Source organism: Centroberyx gerrardi, chromosome 3 (assembly GCF_048128805.1).
Source record: "Centroberyx gerrardi isolate f3 chromosome 3, fCenGer3.hap1.cur.20231027, whole genome shotgun sequence".
In the NCBI taxonomy this organism is placed as follows: Eukaryota; Metazoa; Chordata; class Actinopteri; order Beryciformes; family Berycidae; genus Centroberyx; species Centroberyx gerrardi.
This window is the reverse complement of record NC_135999.1, coordinates 35484941-35510600: the sequence shown is the minus strand read 5'-3', so window position 1 is coordinate 35510600 and position 25660 is coordinate 35484941. Positions and strand designations below refer to the sequence as shown.

At 39.8% G+C, this 25660-nt stretch overlaps 1 protein-coding gene across 2 annotated transcripts in view; it reads right to left on the bottom strand.

Moving 5' to 3' along the window:
* The window catches only part of glra3 (glycine receptor, alpha 3), a 219878-nt gene that overhangs the window by 15498 nt on the left and 178720 nt on the right, over nucleotides 1-25660 (bottom strand). For both annotated transcript variants that reach the window (XM_078282385.1, XM_078282389.1), the window contains exons 5-6: nucleotides 12628-12765; nucleotides 7658-7872 (exon numbers count right to left, since the gene is read on the bottom strand). In XM_078282385.1, the coding sequence (XP_078138511.1) occupies nucleotides 7658-7872; nucleotides 12628-12765 (353 nt within the window). The remainder of the gene's footprint in view (nucleotides 1-7657; nucleotides 7873-12627; nucleotides 12766-25660) is intronic.

The following is a 25660-nucleotide window of genomic DNA, read 5'->3' as shown; positions in this document are numbered from 1 at the left end:
TGTTCGTTTATGAAGTACATTCATATAGGCTACACTCAAATTTTTCGATCCATTTTTTTAACTTGCGCGGACGCTTATTGGCGCCTAATCGGGTCTTGGCATTGACTTTGTATGTAATGGCGGCGTGCGAAAATTTCGCTTCACATTCTGTCTGAACACACCATAGAGTTAAAATCTGACAGAGAGGCAGCAAAATATGAAACGTTACCCCAAGGTGTTTGAATAGTACTGTATTTAACACGTTTTTTTTTAGCTTTATCTTATTTTGTTATACACTCACTGAGCACTTTATTAGGAACACCTGTGCAATCTAATGCAATCCAATACAACAGCTCTGCCATAAATTCTACTTTTATGAAGCTTATACATTTTCAGTTTTTGTTGACATTGTCAGAAAGGTGATAATTCTACTTTGTTTATTATTGAGGTCGTATTGGGTGGTGGTGGTGGTGTATTGGAGTGCATTATATAAAGTGTTCCTAATATTTTGTCCACCCCATTAACATACATGAGGGGGGCAAAATATCTGTTTATCATGGTTAATGTTACCGTCGTCAGCCCTGAATATCTTGTTACGCTGTCAATATGGCACAGTTATCGGCGGCCCAATGTGTTATGTTTACTGTCATTGAATACATCTAGGACGTCGTCTCTCCACCGTCTCTTATCAGGCTTGCTAACGCTAGTAACGGTGTAAGAGGCACAAACTGAGGCTACATTTAGCAATGTTTTTGATGTTTATACTTAGCGGCAGCTGATATGAAATATACCTCGGAGTCTTGCCTAATATGTCACGATTCAAATCCAAGCAGACAGAAATAAGATAATTTTGAGCAGAAAAGGCAGTTTTACACACAATGTGTATTGTTAGAAAAATCACCTTAACATCATATGCCAACATAAGCCTATGTAACTATGAGTACAGCGAAAAATAAATGATTTAGTGTGCAGTTACCCTGTAATATAAAGATGTTTGAGCAGTGGGCCACCTAAAAGTTACATAAGGTCTAACCCATTGAGCAGCAAAAAAGAAAATTTAATTATTAATTTGCAAGTTTAGTTTGTAAATGCATTAACTAGTAATACAAATGTTATGTAGTTTAGCATATAAGAGCAGTATTTACCATTTGACGTACCAAAGCTGGTAGAAAGAAGAGCAAAAACATCTTCTCCAACAAAAGTCTGCAGCGTAGATTTGTTCATCTTTTAATGCATTGATGCCCTCAGATTCTAAAATAATGGTGGCGTCTGCCGCTGCCGCACGCCGGCGCCCAGCCACGACTTCCAGCGCTGCTCAAAGTCTTGGAGCGCCACTCAGTGCCACTCATGTTTTCCACTGTTGCTACTAAACCCAGAACAAGACCCACAAATCAATATTAGATATACGGCTTGAAATGTATCATTGTGAACAGAAGTAGCAAGCCATCTAATATTTTAAAAACAATAACTTGTTTTTATTTTGTCAACTGACATTTGTTTTCCATCTAAAAAAACATTGCCTAGTAAATCAAATAAATGTAGGCTATCCAGTATATCCATTCATTCACTCTATTAATGGCCCTCAAAAAAAAAAAAAAGAAAGATGGATGATGACAGCTAATCAATGAAGTAGGTAAATATCCGGAATTATACGCCATCAATCACAGATTGTTTAAGGATAACCAATGAAAGTCGGCAGCTTGGAGGAAGATTGCGGGAGTAATGCGGCGCTTCTCAGCCTGTGTGCGACCCCCTTTAGTGTGTAATAATATGTGCCATTTTAACTATAAACGCTGCATGTATTACACTATGCAGAATACATACAGAACAGAGACTAAAGTGGACATCAAACATTAATATGGGAGCTGACTTATTGAATTTGACGATTACATACAAAGTAAATGGTTTAAAACAGTATTTCTACCTATCTAAAATCTCACACTTTTATTTTGGAGGCTAAATGGCCTAACCGGAAGTCTTGTTTCTGGTATTCGAGTAAGAGTTACACATGTAGTTCTCGTATCTCAGGTGCACGCAAATGTGAGCTTTTTTTTTCAAATCAACAGCTAGAGTGGCGATTTCAGATAAATAATGGTGTAAATGTCGGTCTTTTCAAGTCACTTTGGGATCAGTTGGCTTCCGGAGACTTGGATTATGCTCAACGAGCTGTATGGAGTCATTTTATTGTTATTTTCCGTTATTTTTTGAACCGTGAAGACAGGTCCCCAGCAACTTCAGTTGTTTTGGAGAGGGCTTCTACGCCGTTCCACTGTGAAGGTCAACGACTGTTGTATGGACTAACAAACTTCACCCGAGTTTCAGCTGGCATGGTGGTGAGTAGATAATGACTGAATTTTCATTTTTGGGTAAACTATTTCTTTAAGTTTTAAGTCATTCAGGAGCATATTCCAGGCAGAAGGTGCAGAATACATAAACGCCCTTTTTCCAAGCTCTGTATGCACATTTGGGACCAAAAGCATAAAAACATCTTGAGAGCGCAGAGTGACCAATGACCAGGGCCTCGTTTCCCAATAACGATCGATCTTAAGGCCCTGACACACCAAACCGACTTCAAAGAACCAGCGGCGACGAAGGCCGACTGTTACGTCGCCTCACGTCGCTTGCGTCTGGTCCAGAAAGTTGCACTTGAACACACCGCAAAGACTACACCCGACGGCCAACTAGCACGTACGTTCTGCGCCTGCGTGAGGGGAAATAACTCTCCATACCTTATGTCTGATAAGAAGTTGCAAATGGCACTGGCGTTGTCAGCCCTTGGTCTTTTGGTTGTGGAAGAAGAAAGGAAGAGGCGGAGGCGAAAAATAAGCAGAAACCACACTAAATGGGTGAAATCATGAATAACGTTACTCCAGCGACAGGCTCAAGGGGCTTTCCCGAACCCTTGTCGAGAGCTGGAGATAAATGAAACCTCCGATTTTAAAAATTTCGCTCGGCTCTTTCCTGTTCAGTTCCACATGTTGAAGGAATTTATCAGTCCAATCATCCAGAGGCGAAACACGAACTACCAATCAGAGTGATCTCTCTCACCGACGGCTCCGACGCCAATTCAACATGCTCAATCGGCCGAAAAGCCGCCGACAGGGTCCGACTAGTGCCGACGGTGCGGGACACACCGCAAAAACTAGGGACACCGATGCTTACCGACGGCCCGACATTGGCCGACGGCCGACCGTCGGCCTGGTGTGTCAGGGCCTTTAGAGGTAAAGAGTGTTTTTAAGTGTGATCCTACGAAGGGTCATTCATTACCTACGTGTGTTTCTCAAAGCAGCACTTAGAGCGGGAGTGCGCACATAGTTAAACCTGCATTAAGCAATTTCAAACCATGTAACCAATCCTGAAACTAACGTGTGCTACGTGGAGATTTCCGTGAGACGTAATGATATAAATAGCCAGACACGCGGGCCATCTGTGTTGTTGTTTTCACCTCTTTTCTAAAGCTTGTTGTCAAATTCGGCCTGAGTCTTAGCTTTTCCTTTTTCCCACGCCGCAGCTGAGGGTATCAAGAGCCAAATTCAGGTCAGTCAGTCAGTCAGTCAGTCAGGTAACGCTTAGTGAGATGAGGCACTTTGTCAGATGGCCTCTAGAGGGCGTTTTTGACCGAGAGTTGCAGGGTTTCCCATACAGAGGGACAAAATCAAAAGTTGGTCAGTGTATAGAAATGGATCTAAATCGATCTCTAATGCTCCTGATGTGTGCATCACGTCATGTCTGTCATTTGGAGATGTACAGACAGCAGACCAACAGCATTGAACTCAATCCACAGAGTCTCCCAGTGTGAAAACAAAAGTGAAACTTTACATTCCACAGTTGGTAACGGGGATTAGCAGACAGTAACTCGTCTTCACTGCCCTACAAACTTTAACGGTAGGTGACGTCATCTTGTGGTATTTAAGTAACATTAGTGGAATTAGGTAATTTAACCTTGTCGCAGTGTTTCAGTGCATAGAACTGAACACACGCGCCATGGGTCTGTATAGGATCTGATCAGATCTGATATTTCTCCGTAGGTACGTTTATTTTAGCCATTAGCCTTTATGCACGGTTTGTTCTTAAAGGAATAGTTCACCCAAAAATGAAAATTCAGTCATTATCTACTCACCCCCATGCCAGCTGAAACTCTGAAGTTGCTGGGGACCTGACTTGACTTGACGGTTAAAAAAAAACGGAACATAACCATAAAATGGCTCCATGCAGCTCGTCTTCTCCGGAAGCCAAACGATCCCAAAGTGACTTGAAAAGACCGACATTTACACCATTATTTAGCTGAAATCGCCACTCTAGCTGTTATTTCAAAATATGTCACGTTTGCGGCATCCCGATAGGTAAGACTAGCTAATTCGAGGCCGGGACTAGCTAATTCAAGGAAGAGTTACACATGTAGTTCTCCTCGTTTTCGTATCTCGGGTGCACGCAAACGTGAACTTTTCAATAGCTAGAGTGGCGATTTCAGCTAAATAATGGTGTAAACGTCTGTCTTTTCAAGTCACTTTGTGATCGTTTGGCTTCGGGAGACTTGCATTATGCTGGACGAGCTGCATGGAGCCATTTTATGGTTATGTTCTGTTATTTTTTGAGCCGTGAAGTCAAGTCAAGTCAGGTCCCCAGCAACTTCAATTGTTTTGGAAAAGGCTTCTATGCCGTTCTGCTGTGGAGCTCAGGGCTTGCTGTATGGACTAGCTAACTTCACCCGAGTTTCAGCTGGCATGGGGGTGAGCAGACAATAACTGAATTTTCATTTTTGGGTGAACTATTCCTTTAAGGGCTTCCGTCGCCCAGTAGCTTTGCTGTGTGTGTTTACAAAATGTATTGCCATTTCTGTCACCCTCTAGTGGTCGGAAAATCGCTTAGTGTAGCTGTAAGTGCATCTTAAAGCCACTGTGACGTTGTCAATATGAAAGGTGCTGAAGTGTTTGTTGACTTGGTTTCATAATAACGGATTAATCAAACTGTAAGTTATGTGATATTGTGCAAATACATTACAATTATATATGCTTAGACACACACAGAAACATTATTTAAATCACCTGTAGAGAGCTTACAGCCAACTGTTATCTAATTTAATGCAATATACAGTATATTTGTGGGTTTAATGTGAATGCATGCTTTTGTCTTTTCTGTTGCTCCAGATACTTGCTCTTGAGCAAAAATGTACAACTAGCCCCAGATTTAGGAGTGATGATTCATATTATAACTTCTGCTCTCTGATCAAGACTGTCAATTTAAATGACACACTATTCATGCGTTCGCACAACATTGCTGTCCAGGCGATGGCACCACAACAGATGCCTACATGACTGTTTTTTCCTGCAAATCAACTTATTTAACATTTCTTCTGAAAATAAATTGTTCCCCTCCTTGTCCCTTCTCCAAAAGCTCACCACTCCAGCTGCAGCAATCGCCGTCGCCACACATTTTTTGTTTTGCCTCCTCTTTCACGGTTCCCTCAGCACCCGATGTTTTGTGTTTTTTTTTATATATAATATTTCAGCGTTCTCTCACGGGGCACAACACTCCATTTCATACAGAGATAATTAGTGGGAAAAAATATAGGCCTAATAAATAAATAAAATATCTAAGATGAAAATAAATTAGACAACAGTAAATGATGTGAAAACCTAGAAAGCCTGTGAAAGCCTAGTAGACCTTAAACTCTCAAGTTAAAACGTTGCCATGAGTCTGCAGGAGACACGGTGACACATTTTTTTCCCTTCTCAAGACACACTTGGAGCGTTGTAGGACAGCTCAGAGGCAGTTGTTATCTATGATCACTTTTAAGAGCGTCTTAAGTAAAGATGCTTTTCGGAAACACCTCACAAACTAAAGAGGCTTCGTAAGATGGATAGTACGATCATCTTAGCCTTAAAGGATAAGGCTGGTGTTTTTTAATGCATTTCTTACCGTCAACAAATCCTAGTCAATGTCTCGTCAGTGTAGCCGATGCCCAATAAAGCCATGTCCCAGTAGCCACAGAACTCCATTGTATTAAAAAAACCCATTAAAAACACATCAAAGAGCCATGCCGTTGCTCTGGGCAGCATATTTCATCATTGCAATGCACCGGGCCGGCCGACTTTTTCCTCAAACAACTTAATAAGCCGTCCGTAAACACGTTTTCGATCTCAGGAAAGTAGTTCCGTAGCACCGAAAATACGTTCACGTTGTAATGAAGAATTTGTTCCCATTTGAATTTGATTTGGTAATAACTACAGTAGCCTGACTTTTCATGGTAACAATTAACGCTTTTTTAAATTGAAACTATGTCTTTGTGAGCTGTATTTAAAGGTTTTTAGCTTACAATTGGAGCCAATGACTTCCGGTTTGAAAGCTAAAAAGTAGAGCAAACGCATTGCTGATTTTGTTATTTTCATAGGATTTGTTGACGGTAAGAAATCCAATAAAAAACACCAGCGTTATCCTTTAAGATGCTTTTGGGAAACAAGGCCCAGTACTTTTATTCGAAATATAAACACAGACATAAGGAGCATGCCAAGAATTGCCTTATAAATGAATATGTACCAGTATACAAGCCTACGGGTGGCTAGAGCAGGCCAACCTACCTGACTGTATAACGCACAATGATGAGTTAAGGCTTTACAATTAGTAATAAATCTTATGGAGGCATGGTAAGCTGTATCAGCCATCTGAAGACACTGCGCAGAGGTGTGCAGAGATAAAAGATCACCATAGTCCAACAAAGGTAAGAATGTGGCAGCCACAAGCCACTCAATTTAGGTGTTGTACATATAGCTTAAACGTAAGGGAGGCATCGATCAAGATGCCCAGATATTTAGCTCTATTACCTTTCCCTCTTGAGTGTCTAGAGTTGGTAAACAACATGAGCTTGGTCTTATTAGCATTAAGAACAATATTTGAAATTTGAAATTTATCAAGTTTGCCTGAGACGGCCCTCTCTCCCCGGTGTAGACTGAACCTCACTTGACCAATGTTTGTATCACAGTGTGTGTTTGTAACCGTAATGGCTAACCTATGCTGACAAAAAAATATTTTGCTGGCAATTGTTTTAGTAACAACTAGATTGAGGAAGCAGAGCAGTGTTTTGCATAAAAGATTTGGAATTTATTAAGTTTACCCCTCTCAATTGACAGCATTGTACATGCACGCGCCTGAGCCTCGTTTGGAGGGAGGAGTTACAGGAGGGAGCGAGGGAGCAGAGAGGTAGGGGGTTTGTTTTTTGTTGTATGCTTTCAAATTCTTGCTAATTTCTCCAAAGTTACCTGCAGCAGCTTTAAGCTTGTAATTAAATGATTTTATGAAATCAATATCTTGTGTCAAATAATTAAAGTCTTTGGTAAGCAGCAGTAATAAGCGGAATACCCTTAACATCTTTCACCTTGTCAGGGCTTATATTGCGATAACGATAGGCTCGCTGTACATTATCCCTTACAATTTAAGTGGCGTGTTTGAACACTAAATTCTGATTGGCCAATGAATTATGAGGTCTGTTATTTCTGAATAACGTCACAGACCACTGGCTCGCTGTATATTATCCCTAAATTATAGTTACCAAAACACTGGATTCCATTTGATATCTCCAGGTCACAACGCAGAGGAGTATTAATTAAAATAATTTTTGACATATTTTTAGGAATATGAAATACACACACACACACACACACACACAAACACACACAGAGACCTTGGGCAGTGAAGTCCTGGAGCCGGAGCTCTGTGTTGTCATGGTAAGGACGGTGGTGATGCCCAGTGCCACTCTGGCAGGAGCAGCGTCCATGTTGATCCAGAAGGAAACCCAGGACAAGATGACGATGAGCAGGGAGGGGATGTACATCTGGATCAGGTAGTAACCCATTTGACGCTCTAGGTGGAACCGCACCTCAATACAGGTAAACTTACCTGCAACAAGACACAGATACTGTAATAATAATAATTATAATCTTTATTTCTATAGTGCAAATATGAGTGGCAAAAGCAATATAAGCATGGAAACAAATATAAAGCAAGGCAAGGAACATAAAAGGGAGGTCAAAAACAATTAATAGACAAAGACAGAGATCAGGGACAGTAGGGAGAAGAAGAGAGAGAGTAATAATAATACTATAATAATAAAATAATATTGATCTTAATTTTTATAGCATCTTTCAAAACACATTTATAAACCACTTTACAATTTATTAAAACAAGAAATAAATCAACAGCAAAAACAATAAAAGCAAGTCCAAAACAGCTCATAAGTTATTATGTAAAAGCGAGTCTATAAAAATGACTTTTAAGAAATTCTAAGTGAACTTTGAAATGTCACAAAAATAAAATGTGAATTAAGGGTATTTCCATCAGCTGGGTTGGACCTGAATGTCCTGAACTTAAGTAAAAAACATATCTACCAGAGAAATGGGGAGTATATCAAGAATTGTCTTGTATTGATCAAGTTGTTATAGTTCTTTAGTGTCAGCTAATGATGCCCACATTTCATGCTTTCACAGGGAAAAATTTCAAGCCACCATAATTTAATTTTGTTTTGAATTCATTTTTTTCCTATTGAGGTTTTCCTGGGAATTTTTCCACATATAGTTTCTAAAGCCGGCCTTTGAATTCTTGCCTTCAGGACGCCATCTCAGCAGACATTGATCTGACCATATTTCCTATTGCAAATGAATGTAATGACTCAACTATCATTGGCAAGAATGCAAAAAGACAATCAATTGTTAAACTGAAGATCCTGATTCAATCGAGGCTGTCAGATGCGACAACCTCTTCATTCACAGCGATCTCCTGGATGTGTGTTACGTATCCAAGCTGCTTATAAGAATTGCGCAATTGGGAAGGACAATCGGAAAGGGAGGAGAGTGTGTGACAGCCACGGAAAAAGGAGACTTACAGGGAATTCTTCACACAAATATTGCAATTATTTTCTATCAGACATCGTTTGGACAAAATACACTTGGACCACTTGGACAGCGTGTTAAGTTTCCGTCTTTTAGAATTATTAGAAAAAAAGGCCACCGCGGCATTCTTTTAAAAACGTTTTGTTGGTAATAATTTAGAGTAGTCTCCAGAGCCAGTACCGGGATCTGGAGTTAAAGAGGTTTCAAAGTGGGTTTTCTTTGTTCAGAGAAGAGATGAACGTAAAACCCAATTAGGCCTACTTCACTCAGATTGTTTAACCAAACTAACTTAACGAAACGTGTTGGATAAGTTGATTTTCTGTCTTAGACTGATCATGGGTGGATGCCATGAATACAGGTTTTCTCATCATTGCAGGTACAATATACAGACGAAAAGGCATCAGTAATAATCTTTAATATTTATAAAAGCGAAAAACATCTCTATCATCTATCTCTATAATGAAAACCATGAATTGGCATATAAAAAATTAATTTGTATGCTGGCGGCTGCAGTGCGTGCTTAACATAAATAGGGTAAATAAGACATCAAGGTCATAGAAATAAATGTAAGCTACTCATTTTATGTAACTTAATTCATATACATGTAGTATTTTTATTTATTTTCTGAACTCAGCCACACAATTTCTCTAATTTCTCTGAGTTGTTTGCTGCTTACATCCCGCTGCCAGCTGGAGAGCGGCTGGAGGCTTGCAGGTGTATTTATGCTTTAAGGCTGTTAGACAGCAATTAGACCTATATGGAAACATTTACACCAAAGTGATTTATTACTTTTTTCATTCCTTAACAGTCCCAGCATTAGGTTGGCTCATCAGTAGGTATAGGCTACCAGCTATCCCCATTTACGCCAGTTTGGCAGCACCCAGTGGGTCATCAAGGTTATGCTACTCCAAAACAAAGGCTAAAGGCGTGCGTAAAGCAATAAAGCGATGCATTTAAAAGCGTGTTTTTGAATAAGCAATTCCTCTGGGGTTTTCCTCAAGTCTTTGCTTTCAAGTCTCGAGTCAAGTCTTAAAGCAGTCAAGTCGCAAGTAAGTTGAGTCTCACAGCAGACGAGTCCAAGTCGAGTCTCAAGTCTACAGCTCTGATTTGAGCTTTGGAATTTCTCTCTCTCTCTCTCACTTTAGGTAAAATGTTCTTGAGAAAGGTCATGGTTAAGTTTACAATTACTCTCTCTAGGTTCCTCCCTCTCTGTGTCTTTTTCCCACGGCGCAGCTGAGGGCAACACAAGGCAAATTCAGGTCAGGCAGTCAGTCAGTCAGTCAATCAGTCAGTCAGACACCTGTCACTTAGTGAGATGAGGCACTTCGTCAGATGGCCTCTAGAGGGCATCTTTGACTGTGAGAAGCAGCGTTTCCCATACAGAGGCACAAAATCAAAAGTTGGTCAGTGTATAGAAATTGATCAAAATCGATCTCATCACGTCATGTCTGTCATGTGAGATGCACAGACAGCAGACCAGCGGCATTGTACTCATCCACAGAGTCTACTGGCGTGAAAACAAAAGTGAAACTTAACATTCCACAGTTAGTTACGGGATTTGTAGACAGTAACACGTCTTCTGCTGCCCTTCAAACTTTAACGATAGGTAACGTTATTATCTTGTGATAAGTAACTTTAGTGGAATTAGGTAATTGAACCGTGTTGCAGTGCTTCATTGCATAGCATTAAACACACGTGCCGTGGGTCTGTACAGGATCTGTGCTTGTTCTCTCACCATCTCTTTTGTTTTAGGGAACTTGTTTTTTCAAAAGGTGATGACGGAGCTTTGAAATTATTGTTTTTGACCTACTTTCTTTTTGTATTGTCTGAACTTAATTTTTTTCTTATTGATTCTCTTGCCTGTTTTCTCTCTTTATCTCAATCAGTTCTCTTCTCACCATGTTTGTCTTTATTTGACTAGGCTAACTTGCTTCTTCTTAATGTAACTTCCTTAGTTGACCAAGGAACCCTGCATATCCTGCAGAAATGCTCTCCAGTTTATACTTGTCTTTTATGAACAAACATGATAGTATACTGTCATAGTGATTGTGATCAATTTTTATGTCTTACAGGGCACAGCAGAGAGTGATGTCCTTGAAGACCCTTCAATGCGAACTATGAGGATCTACGTTAGCCGTGAGCCAGAGGTAGTGGACATTATCATCGAGGGGACCCCAGTGCTCACTGGTGTTGGGAATGTGGCTAGAACGTGCTGCCTTCTCCTCAGCCTGACGTATGCCCTCAATTTGGAGTATCCTCCCAAACTTATAAACACGTTTGAAATCTTTCAAAGACTCTTTGTCGGACTCGACACATTGCACCCAAAACCAACCTCCAGGTATATTAGCCTGAGGAACAAACTCCTGGCCAAATGGATGTTGGCTGGACTTTGGCTCTCCTTGTTAAGGGACTCAGTTAAGGGGCAGGAAGCCCACAGTTTACTGTTTTTATGTTTTTGTTGTTTTTTTCCCCCAGAAGAACTGAAACAAATGATTGCAATGTAAAGGCAGAGATTTAACAGCAATGTCAACCAATGCTACATGTTTTTACATACCTCTCATGCACACTGGTGGTGACAATATTGTCTGTTTCTGTCTCTCTGTGTTTCTCTCTCATCTCTCTCTTACTCGGTACTTTGTCTTTCACTCTCTTACTCTCTACTCTCTTGCTAACCTTTCTTACACTAGGCATAGTTTGACCAAGCTCTCATGTTTTTTCTTGTTTCAGAATGAGTATTGTTACTGGAGTTGTAAGGGTTTTCAGGCTGTATTCTCTAACCTGATGAGGGCAGTTCTATGTTCTATGTTCTCCAATGTTTTTGTGATGGATGTATGGATGTACTAATAATAATAATAATATTCTTTTATAATAATAAAAGAAAAGTAAAATAAAGGAAGCTGGGATTCCTGATGCATTAATATTTTTTTTTATTTATGTTTTTGTTTTTTCTTGCATTTACAATTTTTTGCATTTAAAACAGAGCTAATGTAATAATTTTGTGTTAATGCTAATCATTTATTCTAAGTAGATTTGACTCGGTGGACACAAGAAAGAAGAGTTGCTAAAACTTAAATATTTTAGTTCATGTGTATGTCAATTTGTCTCCAATGAAGTTGGTTCAACTTAATTTTCTAACTGTCTCAAGTAGGCTTTAATCAATTTTTAGTCCTACAGTCAAATATATATTATTGAGTTTGTTAAACTCAAAAATACCCAGAAGTTCACCCAACTCATAAAAAATGAATAGGAAATGTTACCTCATTTTTTTTAGATTAAGGTATTTTTTTACTTTAGGGGCTAAGGTTACATAGGTTTACTTACAGTATATCTACCTACATATAGTTTCTAAAGCCAGCTGTTGAATTCTTGCCTTCAGGACACCAACTCAGAGTGCCTAATAGGAGAACTAAGAGAATGAGGAACTCATCTGTCCAATGCGTAAATCTATTAAATGTGCACATTAAAAAAGCACTTTAACATTTGCACATGAAACTTCCCTGTTCTATGATCTTGTCTGGCATCATGGATGTTTTTATGTTTTTTGTGTATTGTGACTATTTGTTGTGGTTTTAGTGTTTCATTATTGTATTGTGCTTATTGTGGTTTTACTGTGGTTTTGTCATTTGGTGTATGTTTTGTTAAAGATTGAATTGAATTGAACTGAAATGTTTCACCCTGCTTGTGTGTGTGTGTGTGTGTGTGTGTGTGTGTAGGTGTGTGTGTGTGTGTGTGTGTGTGTGTGTGTGCATGTGTGTGTGTGTGTTACCTGTGTTGTAATGCTTAGTGCAGTATCTGAGGTCTGATTCATCCTTGAGGATGAACTGTGGGAGGGTCAGCCCATCGGCCACTTGGACTGGTCCGTTCTGCTGCCACTCAAAGATCAGGTCGTTCATGGTGTAACCAACTGCACAAAGCAAAGTGGGATAAACACAGCCTAATCGATCACTAATCAATAATATAGCCACAAGCGGCGAATGTGGGGTCCAAGCACAATTTGAAAAGACAGACAGTTAGACAAAACATTACGGAAGGTAGAAAAGGTAGACAGACAGACACACAGACAGAGAAGACCTTACAACACAAGGCATCGGACTGATAATAAGACCATCACAAAGACCTAATAGTGAGCTTCCAGGTGATGTAACACACCCTCTGGCAACCATCGTAGAGGTCCAAAGCTCTTGGGCAACGATACAACGATTGTACAACTGTTCAACAGAAGGGAAAAAATATATAATATAATATAAATTTAAATATAATTATATAAAATATAATTTTATACTTTGCGATACATTAAATGCATACCCCAAGGAGCAAAAATGTCCTACACAAAGGCACTAAAGAAGAAATACTGTATAATGCTGAATTGGAAAGTTCTGAGACTGAAATTCTGTCTGTAGAGAAATTATTTCAATCATCACGGTCAAAAGAGGTGTACCATCCACTGGTTAACAAGAAACTCAAGTATAATTCTCTTCACACGTGTGAAGAGAAGCTTTGTATGTATACAAAGCTGAAAGTGCTATTCTTAGATTGAGACAACGTTATTATGAGCTAGGTGAAAAGTCACATAAAGTAGTAGCCTAAATCTGAAGAGAGTAAGAGAAGTTATGGAAAATCAGAAAAATGAATTAACCTATAATCCCACACACATCCCAGATAAATTATATGTTTAAGCATTATTACTCAGCTCTCTATTCATCCAATCACAGTGGTGATCAAACTGATATGGACTCACACTTTCTTTCCTTGATTATACTACTTAGTCTTTCTGAAGAAGTTAGGGAGTTATTGGATCAGCAATTTACTGACGCTGATATTATCACTGCTATCAATAAATGGAAAGGACGGGGTCCAAACTGAATTTTATAAAGAAAGATAGCTTAGAGCCATAGAGGATCTATAAATCTAGGGGGATTCTAGAAATTCCGACACCCAGTGTAAGAATTGGGCCCAAGATCAGGGCCCGCTTTCCAGTTGACCACTTAGTTCAGATTGTCTCTTGCTGGTGTCATTTGAACGAATGTGAACCACAATCTTAGAACAGTCTGGGTGACACTTCAGAGTTGAAGGTGACAGCATGTCCTTCACACAGGCTCAAGGGAAACAGAACGTGCAAGCCCTGCTAGACCTGACATTGGTTTATTGGTTTATTAGATAGGATCCCCATTATTTGCTGCATGAACAGCCACTAGGGCAATCCAAAACCCACGGGTCCCACAGATTTATCCGCGGGTGGGGCGGGTTAGGGTCGAATGAAGATGATATGGAGAACTGTAGGTCAGGCGGGTGCGGGTCAAATGGGCTACACACACAGTACACATGCAATGTAATTATAGACTAAATTTCAATGAGTTTTAAATTTAATTAACGGAATAAACATTCTGTTCCGTTCAGTCAATTAGTAATGGCTAATTTTGTTAGCCTGTGACTTCTGTCAAGTTCATCATTTAATTGAATCCATATTGTTCATCGGACAGTGTTCAAGTTATTCGCAATGGCCAAACTTTCTATTGGAAAATATGACTTTTGTTCTTGACAGTTTATGATTTTGGAAAAAACAAGCCCAAATGCCTTCTTTCCTTGGATGCAGAGAAGGCATTTGACAGGGTAGAGTGGAATTATTTGTTTTTGACACTTGAAAAATTTGGTGCAGTCTTCACCTCCTGGATTAGACTTCTACACACAGCCCCCTCAGCCACTGCTTTAACAAACAACCCTTACTCCAAGGATGCCCCTTGAGTCCATTGCTTTTTGCGTTAGCTATCGGGCCCCTATAGCTATATGGGATAGTCAACTAATTTCTGGTGTATGGAGGGGGGGGGTACAGAACATAAGGTTTCACTCTATGCAGATGACCTTTTGCTCTAAGTATCTAATCCTGCTGTCTCTTTGCCAGCTATTATCCATCTCCTAGAACAGTTTGGGCAATTCTCAGGCAAAAATTAAACCTTCATAAGAGCTCATTATTTCCAATCAATCAAGATCCATTAAAAACCCAATATCCGGACATACCCCTCAAGATAGTGAAAGACTAGTTTACATATTTGGGTATCACTGTTACAAGAGACTTCAAACGCATCAAACTCTCTTCCTTTGACTTGCAGGCTGTTGCCTCCAGAACCTTTTTGTTATTAGGCAAATTCAGGTCAGTCAGTCAGTCAGTCAGTCAGTCAATCAGGTAATGCTTAGTGAGATGTTGCTTCGTGAGATGGCCTCTAGAGGGCATCTTTGACTAAGAGATGGATACTGATAATGCCATATTGGATCTCACACACTGAGCCACACTCTTCGCCGTCAATTTACAGACATCCACATCTTATGCTGTCCTGCAAACCTTAGCGGTAGGTAACGTTATTAGGCTACCTGTGGAATGTGACGTTGGTGGAATAGGTAATTTAACCGATAAACATGGAATAGTTCATTTAACCAATAAATGTGCTAGCCAAGCATTGCTCCCACACTGAGCCCCACTCTCTGCCATTAATTTACATAAATCCACGTCTTGCCCTATAAAGTTTAACGTTAGGTAACGTTATTACCTGTGGTATTTAAGTGACGTTAGTGGAATTATTTAACCGATAACTGTGTCGCAATGCTTCAGTGCAGTGAATTGAATTGAACACACACACCATGGGTCTGTACAGGATTTGTGCTTGTTTAAGCTTCTTTGTGTGTGCAGCAGACCCCTCTCTCTACTATCACCCATCCATATGCAATAAGGCAAAACCATTTCAAAGAACATTACCAGTGCCAGTCAAGAAGAGGCAGGCAGTATTGATGTGATGTACAATGGATTACTTTGATTCAGTTCAAGTTTTTAATTATGAATGGTGTTATCATTAAATGTATTTGCTTTTAACCAACACACCATGGACCTACACAAACGCTGCCAACAGAGACTGTTCATCATCTGTAAACTGAAAACACTCCATGTACAACCCCGTCACCTACTACTCTTATACTGCAGCATAATAGAGCCCATCCTGCTGTACGGCCTAATCTGTTTCTACTCACTCCTCTCGGTCGCCAATAAGAACACCCTCCTCAAAACACCTCACCTAGCCTCAAAGATAATTTGCCTACCAACACCCACAATCACAGATCTACACACAAAAGCAGTTAGACGCAAAGCCACCACAATTATCTCAGACCCGGTCCATCCACTTCACCACCACTTTGTCCTGCTCCTGTCTGGCCGCAGGTACAGGACAGCCAGATGCAAGAGGGTACGCTTCAAGAAAAGCTTTGTGCCCCTTGCTATCACACTTCTTAATAAACATTCAGACTCCTGACTCACCTCTAGCTCCAACTGCCTCTAACTGCCTGATGTGTTGTATGTTTATGCTGTAAATGTATAATGTGTATATGTTTCTCATGTTGATGTTTTCAGTGTATCTCTGTTTCACCTGTATTAGCTGTGGAAACAAATTTCCTCTTTGAGGACAATAAACATCTATTCTATTCTATTCTATTATTAAGGATATAAATTTCTGTTAGAACAATTCCTTAAAGGAATTGTTTGGTATTTTGAACCCTGGGCCAAAACATGTTTTCCGTCATGATCCCCATTAGTAGAAACCATAACTTCTCTAGCCGCCTGCTCCGCCCGTTCGGCAACACTGGGAAGCCCCTCCTACTCTACTGTAGCAGAAACATAGGGGCATACGTGACAGTCTTTGAAAACTATGATGAACGTTGTTTTGCAAAACACACAGTATAATCATACTGGTGTCAGCATGTTATCTTGGAAAAAATGTAAAAAACTGAGCTTTCTGTCAATAGTTGTGTTCAATAGTTGCAGTAGAGAAGGAGGGGGCAGCCTGGCGTTACCGGACGGGTGGAGCAGGCGGCTAGCAAAGTAATGGTTTTTACGAATAGGGATCATGACGGAAAACATGTTATTTGGGCCCAGGGTTCAAAATACCGAACTATTCCTTTTAGTCATGTCACTAGAGATGAAGTGACATCCAGAATAACTTGCCCAAAATAATTTACTAATTACAATTACTATATATGATCTAGTTTCAAATGAGCCTATTTTGTGAACCTAATAGTCAATCAAACACTACTCTTTAAGCCAAATTGCCTAGTGTACCTTTAATTACCATGCACACACACACACACACACACACACACACACACACACACACACACACACACACACACACACCCACACACACACACACACACACACACAAAGCAACAGGTGTCCATAGTTTTAATTACTGAACCACAGGCTTTAAAGGGTGGAGAGAAGTTGCTCAGATTTTAACAGAACAATGGCAACACCGTCAACAAAAAAAACGAGACATTAAAATTAACATTAAAAGAGACATTAAAATCAGTACAAAATAAGTGAGTAGCCTACTTCAATGCAACAATTCAAACAGGGAATGAAGAATTCAATGATGCAGTGGCTTTCAGTGTTAACTTACGCCGCAAGTTCATCCAAACCAACACCAACAGAACTCCAATAAAACTTGTCAACATCTCGAAGGACAACGTAAGTATAAATAGTTTGTCTCACTATTTAAAATCCTTTATGTTCTAACCACATCCTGAAAATGGCAATTAGCTACCTTACATTACAGTTTTTTACGATCGCTAGCAAGCGTTTTTCAATACTTACAATACTTTTTCTAAACTCTTCACACACCAACTCACCTACAACACACAGTTGGCAAAACAGTTAATTTTATGCTCAAAATCACATATTGTAAACTAAACACCAACACTAATTTTCAAAATGCAAGAATACTTTGTCAAAATACACTAACTCTACCAAAACACTGCAAACATGTCTCAAAATCAAATAATTCTTTCAAAACACTAGCACATGTTTTCTTCCAACAGGAACATTTAGTCAATCACAGCACAATGACATACAAAATACTAACAGCAGATGGTATTACAGAAAATGCATTACTTTACATGTGTCAGTTCTACCCTTATACAATAGACAGTATATTGATAATCAATTGTTTTTCGCACTGCAGTTACTTTTGAAGTCACTCTACATTTTTCTTTTGTTGAGTGTAGTAAATGTTTTGCAAACATTCTATATCAGAAGTGAATGACTCATCTTTACTTTATAGAATGTACAGTATATGAAAAAGGAATAAGTTACAGAATTGCTGCAGTAAAGGCTTTATTTGCTATAGGAAATTACTGCAAGAGATCAACAAAAATCTGCAGTATAGCTGCTGGTTACAGTGGTGTAAAAATAAAATATACAAACAGAAAAAGGCACAGAAGAAAAAAAAAGAAAAATACACAGTCCTTTTCTAATCTACCCGGTCTTCTGCATTTGGCCACATGTTCTCGTCCACATCACTCCTTATATTTTCTCTGGCTATGCACCTTGGGAAGTATCTTTTGGCGTGCCTTATCCACCCCTGGCAGTGTTCAGCTGTGATTGGTCTATTTGCATAACTTCAATCAGCTGTTTCTCACTAGCAATAAAAAAAATATATAGGACATATATTTGTGTTTCAATGTACAACTGCTGTTCACTTCAACTTTAGCCTATAAGTTAGGTTTAGAACATGAGGTTATCTGTTCTGACATACAGTGTGAAAGCATTTGTAAATTTGGCAGTAAAAATCCATAGTTTTGGTCTTGGTTGAGCTTGTGTGTAAAAGAAATTCATGAGTTTTTAAAATGTGTTCAGTGAATGCATTTTGTGTCAAAGGAACAAGAAATGTGTTAATGGTATGGCCCGCAACAGACCGATGTTGTGCTAACTGTGTTAAGAGTTATGAAAATGTGACTACAGAACTGATAAAAGGTTGCTAGCGATCGTAAAAAACTGTAATCACATGTCCTTAAGTTGTTTGTCATTATCTCATCATTGCAATCCTACTATTAAATGAGGAAATGTCTGTCTGTCTGTCTGTCTGTCTGTCTGCATCCATTTTGCTCCTCAACGGGTTGGCCAATCAATCTGAAACCGCACATGGGCATTGAGCATTGGCATAGGCAGGGACTGACGAAGCCGATTTTTCCATTTTCCCAAATTTATGCTGTTTATGCGTATTTTTGGCAAGTCTGCGCAGAGTTGTGGCGCGCGCATCCCCGGAAGTCTGCACGTAGTTGTGGCGCGCGCATCCCCGGGTATGGAAAGTCTGCGTGGAGTTGTGGCGCGCGCATCCCCGGGTATGGAAAGTCTGCGCGGAGTTGTGGTGCGCGCATCCCCGGGTATGGAAAGTCTGCGCAGAGTTGTGGTGCGCGCATCCCCGGAAGACTGCACGTAGTTGTGGCGCGCGCATCCCCGGGTATGGAAAGTCTGCGCGGAGTTGTGGTGCGCGCATCCCCGGAAGACTGCACGTAGTTGTGGCGCGCGCATCCCCGGGTATGGACTAGTACCAATGATTCTAGATTTACTGTTGGCATAAATCCTTTGTCTACATAATTATGATTGTCATCTAACCCCCAGGTTTTCATGGCTAATCAGATTATGATCCATGTCCATGTGGCAGATGTGGATTTCTAAGAGATTTACTAAGAGAGAAAACTGGAGCAAGAAGTCACTCAAGTCACTCACTTGCTCAAGTCCTAAGAATGGCACCAGGTCAAAGGCATTAAGGCAATTTAACTAACTTTAAACTTCTATCGCTTAACTCCAATGCTGAACCTCAAATGCTGAAATTCAGTGGTAAGCTTAACAAGATTTCTAAAAGTATTACATTTACCTAATCAATATAATCACATTGGCCTTAAGTGCTCCAATATGCACACTTGTACATTTTATCCAATATGATAAAATGTACTGTAACACCATTTGTATGATATTTGATACATGAGTTTCTGAGACCTCTACATCATCGACATGATCAATACTTTCCTGAAAAACCTATTGTATACAATCTGATACATGTTTTCTGCCCTTTGGTGGATTATTCAGGCACTGCAGGCAGTAGAGGGCCTTTGAATACTATATCTAAAATGCCTGCCTTTATTTATTGACCTACATGTATTTTGCAGGGAAATCTTTGCTAATTTTGAAAAAGTTACAGTAAGAATAACATTTATATTGTTACTAATATTTCAATATGAATATTTACTGTATTGAAGCAACTTATAATTATTATATTTTGTACCTTATTTTATAGTAAAAACTGTGTTGAAAATGTATGCGTCAAAATATGATACAGTAGGTATATAAGGTAATTTATCTGTAAATCCCTCAATCATCATTGTATTGCATTTCATGATGCAATATGCATTATGCTTACTACAATGCAAAATACACTGTTTTGATTATTTAATTAAACTAATTAAAGTGGAAATTGAGATATTTATATGTATTTTTTAGAATTGAATGAATGAATGAATGAATGAATGAAAGAAATTTTATTTCCATGTCATGCCAAATTAATGGCCCATCCCACATGAGATCACATGACACTGTTCTGCAAACAAAAAAAATTGCCATATAGGGCAAGGCTCAAGGCTCTTTTTTTTATCAGTTGACAAAAAAAACGTTATTTAATTAAATTAATATCTACTTTTACTTTTGAAACATAACCTTCTTCACATCCTACATTAAATAATAAGTTATGAATTCCTCTTGCCCAAGGACTTATTGTCTGTAAATCCCACTCAAATATTCTCCTGGCTAACCTGCTCTCCTCCATGTTTAACAGTCTGTTCTATAACCGGATCATACCTGCCTTCCAACGTAATTCACATGTTTCCCACCCCATATCCCCAGCAATGGTATGGGTTGGTGCAAATTTGTGTACTCCAAGAAAGTATCTCATTGCTCTGTTATGGACCCCTTCACATTTAGGATGATTCTTATGTCCCCAAACCCCAGAAGCATAGTCCAACACTGGACAAACACATGCTTGATACAGTTTGGTATAGGTGGAAAACCCAATATCTCTCAGCTCTTTAGTTTTACCAGTCACTCCTCCTAAAGCTCTACTAGCTGACTCAGAAAGAACATCAGTGCCCTTTATAAAATCCATATGCTCATCAAGATAGAATCCAAGATATTTATAGCATGTTGTATAATTCAATTTCTTTCCACCGAAATTGAATTGAAAATTACTAATATCTTCTACTGGATTTCTCAAATGCATTATTTCCATTTTCTTATCATTTATGGAGAGTCTCCATTTCCTGCACCTGTTATAGACACTGGACAACATTTTTTGTAAATCCTCTTCTGTCTCTGCCAATAAAACCATATCTCTGCATACAAAAGGGCACTAACCTTCTCTTCGCCAAATCTCACTCCACATCTCAAATCTTTAATTGATTCAACCAAATCATTAATATAGATTGCGAATAGCATCCCCCTGCTTAACCCCTGATGGTGTTGAGAACCACCCAGTTAAACAATCATTCACCCTTACACAAGCTTTAGGATCTCTATACAGAGAACTAATAGCTTGGTAAAACTTATCATTTACTCCTAGTTTCATTAATCTATAGGCTAGTAGATCTCTATTAACCAAATCAAAGGCCTTCTGAAAATCAATATAACAAGCAAAAGTAGATGTATTGTTCTGTAGTCTATTTCTTATTAATGTACAAATGGAATAAATGTGGGCAATACAAGCCCTGGCCTTACGGAAGCCATTTTGCTCTTCTGCCAGCAGATGTCTCTTTTCTAAGAAGACCATTAGCCTCTCATTGAGTATGGAGAAATACAGCCAGTACAGGTATACAGACAGTGCTAATCAAACTAATACCTCTATAATTAAGTGGAACTCTGGAGTCATCTTTATGTGATTTTGGAATTGGACTAATAATATCTTTATACCAGAGTCAAGGTAGGTCACTTAACTCAAAACACTTTTTGAATAGGCAATATAGAATTTGAGTAAGTTTGGGAGACTTCAGTACCTCATTTGGCAGATCTTCAATGCCGGTGGCTTTTCCAGTTTTCGCCTTATCAATTATTTTCAAGACCTCAGCTAGAGTTAGCTCTGCATTGAGGTCTTTGTTACCACAAAATTGGTCTTCCAACATCTCCCTCTCTAATTTTGATTTATGTAGACAAACCTTAGAGTAGAATTTGTCATCAAACCCTTTGGTATCATTGGAAAACAACCCTTTAAAGTCATTCTCCCATCTATTCAGTACCAGTGCGGTATCATTCACTAGATTACCATCCATCCCCCACACTTCCATTGGGATTCTTTTCACACGTTTTGGCCCCAATTTATGAATTTTGTTCCAGAAATTCTTAGGACTTGATGTCTGAATCTCATCTAAGTGCAACGCTTGCCCTCTCTGATACCTCCTTTTATACATTCTGTATCTTTTATCGAACAGGTATTGACATTCTCTATAGTTACTCAAAAGCTGCTGTTTCTCTGACCGGTTTCCTTTGCAATGCAAAAATAGTCGTTCAGAGTTTTGCTTAGCACACCACAAATCCTGTAATTCTTTATTCCAATATGGTTTTCTTGTCCTAGAGTTATTCCTAAACTTGTGGGTAGGCTGGGAGCTCTTCATGTTACCACCCATTTCATCATGCAACAACTCACAAAAACAATCATACCACACATCTAATTCCTGTTGTGATTGGCAAAAATGTAACCTCTCCATCAACTCAGATAATGCAGATCGTCTTACATCCAAGCAAAAAAGGTTGTCTGACAAATTTCTACCGCATTTCATCTTTAATTTTGAATAGGTATCATTGTTTTTAGAGACCAATACTGGCTGAGTAGATTCATGTCCTATACAGAAACGCATAAGTAACAAAGAATGGTCAGGAAGCTTACTACGTTCTCCTATAAGATCCACACACCCACTGAACTCTGCTATACGATTAGGTGTTAATACATCAAATAGAATGCAGTTTTGCAGATTGTCATACGGTGTAATTATATAATCAACCACTGCTTTACCTTTCGTTGACACTGAGGTATAATTGTCATTGAGAGGATACATTCTCCCGTTGACAATTTAGCATCTTTTAAAAATTCAATTCAAGATTCTCCATGTTTGTTTATGTGATCATCCAGACTAATTTGAGGAGGCACTTCATCAACATCTTTCAGATAATCATCTAATCTGCCCACTCTACTATTTAGATCACCACAGATATAGATCGCATCGGCGTCAGAACATGAATACATTTGGCTCAGCAGGTGACCAAAAAAACGTAAAGAATCTCTTCCCCAGGTTGACATCTCTGGTGGCAAATAATATGTAAATACTACAAAAGTGTATTCCGACTGTAAATGCTGAAACTGTAAACCCAGAATCCCGTCTACTTGTTTATCGATTATTTCAACTTTATACAATTTCAATAAGTCGGAACGTACACATAAACCCACCCCACCTGATCCCTTTGGTGCATTTACATGCTTCATCCTGTTATGTCCATACCACCTATATCCCTCAATGTCGATAACATCCTCACCCACTAAATGTGTTTCATTGAATGAAATAATATCTGGCTGGAGGGACTGCAATACAACAGTTCTCAACTCACAGTTCCTTAATGTCCATCCGTTAATGTTCCAGTGCCCGAGGGACACCGGCTCCTGCGCACACTGTGTCATGACAGTTGCTCAGTCCACACTGGTTCTCTTAGGTCTGTCCATACCAGTTTGATTGCTTCACCACTCGTCCGTTGCCGGTTATAAAAAAGTCTTTACCCTACAGGATTTCCCCAAGAATGGTTTGGAAGTTCACCTCAATCAGCCTCTCTGCGTGGGATTTTGCTGAGCGGAGATACACTTAATTATATTGTTCGTGTTCTCTTAGCTTCTGTTTGCGCCTCAACACCATCACTTTATCCTGGACTGAGCCCAGCTGTGCTTTAATCAATCCTGGCCCGCGGCCTCTAGGCTTCAGCCTCTCCACGACAACCAGTGTAGGGATTGGGTCGCATCGCATCCCCTCTGACAGTAACTTTCTCACTCTTTCCACTACGGCCTCGTCTTCCTCAAACGGCAGGCCAGACACATGATGGATACATCAGGGTTGAAATTGGCTTTCTTCGCTTTGTCAGATTTCATAGTTGATTCCAGTTGTGCGATTCTAGCTCGTAGAAGACCGATTTCTATGTCCATACTCTCCTGGACTTGTTTAGCTTTTTTGTCTATTTCCTTCTTTAGAGCCTCCTTGTTATCATTAGATAACTTAGTCAGTGAATCGCACAAACTCTCCACTTTACCGTTGAAGTTCTTCTCTATGGACAGGTGTAGTTCCTTCATTTTCTCATCAAACATCTTTTCTAGGCCGGGATACATTCCGTCAATCCGCTCATTTAATTTCTTTAACTCCTGTGTAACCGCAAGCATGGTGTAACCGCAAGCATGGTGTAACCGCAAGCATGGTGTCACCGCGTTCCTGGAGCTTCTTAGACTCATGCTTCCTCTTTTCTCAATCCTTTTCAACCATAAATGTGGTATGTCTTCAAAACAACATCTCTATTAATGATAATCCAAATCCCTTATTTTTGAAACAGTTTGAAACAGTTTCTTTTAAAAGTTTGCAAATGTTTGCTCCCCCACACCGTGCTGGAGTGCAACCTGCTCTGCCACGATAATCAATTGGATGTTGCAATGGCTCACTTGCTAATAATTGTCTTTTTCTCGTTGATTTTCACTTAAACAATGCCTTGGCTATCACAATCTGTATGTTATATTGACCAATTCAGAGAAGAAATTCCGAGTACACAATAATTTGTTCTTGGTGTGTATTTTTAGATTGGCAAAAAAGTACAGTGTTGAGGATGTCGCGAGGATGATTATGGATGGCAACACATGGAGCAGTTAGGGGATGATGATGATGATGATTATGAGGAATGGACTCCTAATGCAATGTTAACTGAGGGAAGCTCAGATAGTAGTGATGAGGAAGACTTGCAAGATGAAAGTGTCGACCAGACTAGAGCAGAAGTAGAGGGCCCAACAAGAACACAGGACACAACAACAAAGCAGTCAGCAAGGGCAAAGTGAAGAGGAAAGAGTATAGGTGGAGAAAAGTAGAATTTGAACCTCCAGCTGTTGAATTTGATGAATATGTTGAGGAAGCCTCAGAAGACAGGTCTGACTGGACACTCAAGGGAAAATCTCATCTACGTGTCTACATGCCAGCAAAACCACACACATCGGGCTTTAAGATGAGGGGACGTGCTGGACAAACTGGCTTTCTTAATGATTTTTGTCAAGGCGCAGAAGATCAAGACAAAAATAAATCTGATGTTGGTGTTACTGGAGATGTCCTGAAAATGACATCAACCCTTCCAGCAGGAAACAATCACAAATCACAAAACTATTTTACATCAGTTCCTCTGGTGGAACACCTGAAATTACTGGCTACAAACAATCAGGTCCAGCCGTGGAGGGGAACCAGGAATGTGCCAATGAGCTAAACCTGTTTTTCAATAGGTTTGACTCAGAAAGACAGTCTTGCCCCCCAACCACCACCACCTCTGCCCCCATCCACACCTCTGCTGCTGCCCTCCCCCCCTCACGCTCCCTTAACGACCCTGAGGACAACACTGTAGACACCACGGCTCTTCCCCTCCTCACTACCCCTACCACTCCCACAGACAATAGCACCATGGTCACCCATCCCCGCCTGTCCTCCACACTGGATGACAGCTCAATGACCCCCCCTGCCCCCTCCTCTCCCACATCTTCCACATCAGAGGACAGTTCAATGAGGAGGAATACAGAGAGCTGGTAGAGAGCTTTGTAGGTTGGTGCGACAACAACCACCTCCAGCTCAACATCAGGAAGACTGGGAAGGCGGTAGAGATGGTGAACTCCTATCGGTTCCTAGGAGTGCAGCTCCTGGACTGGTTGGACAACACTGAG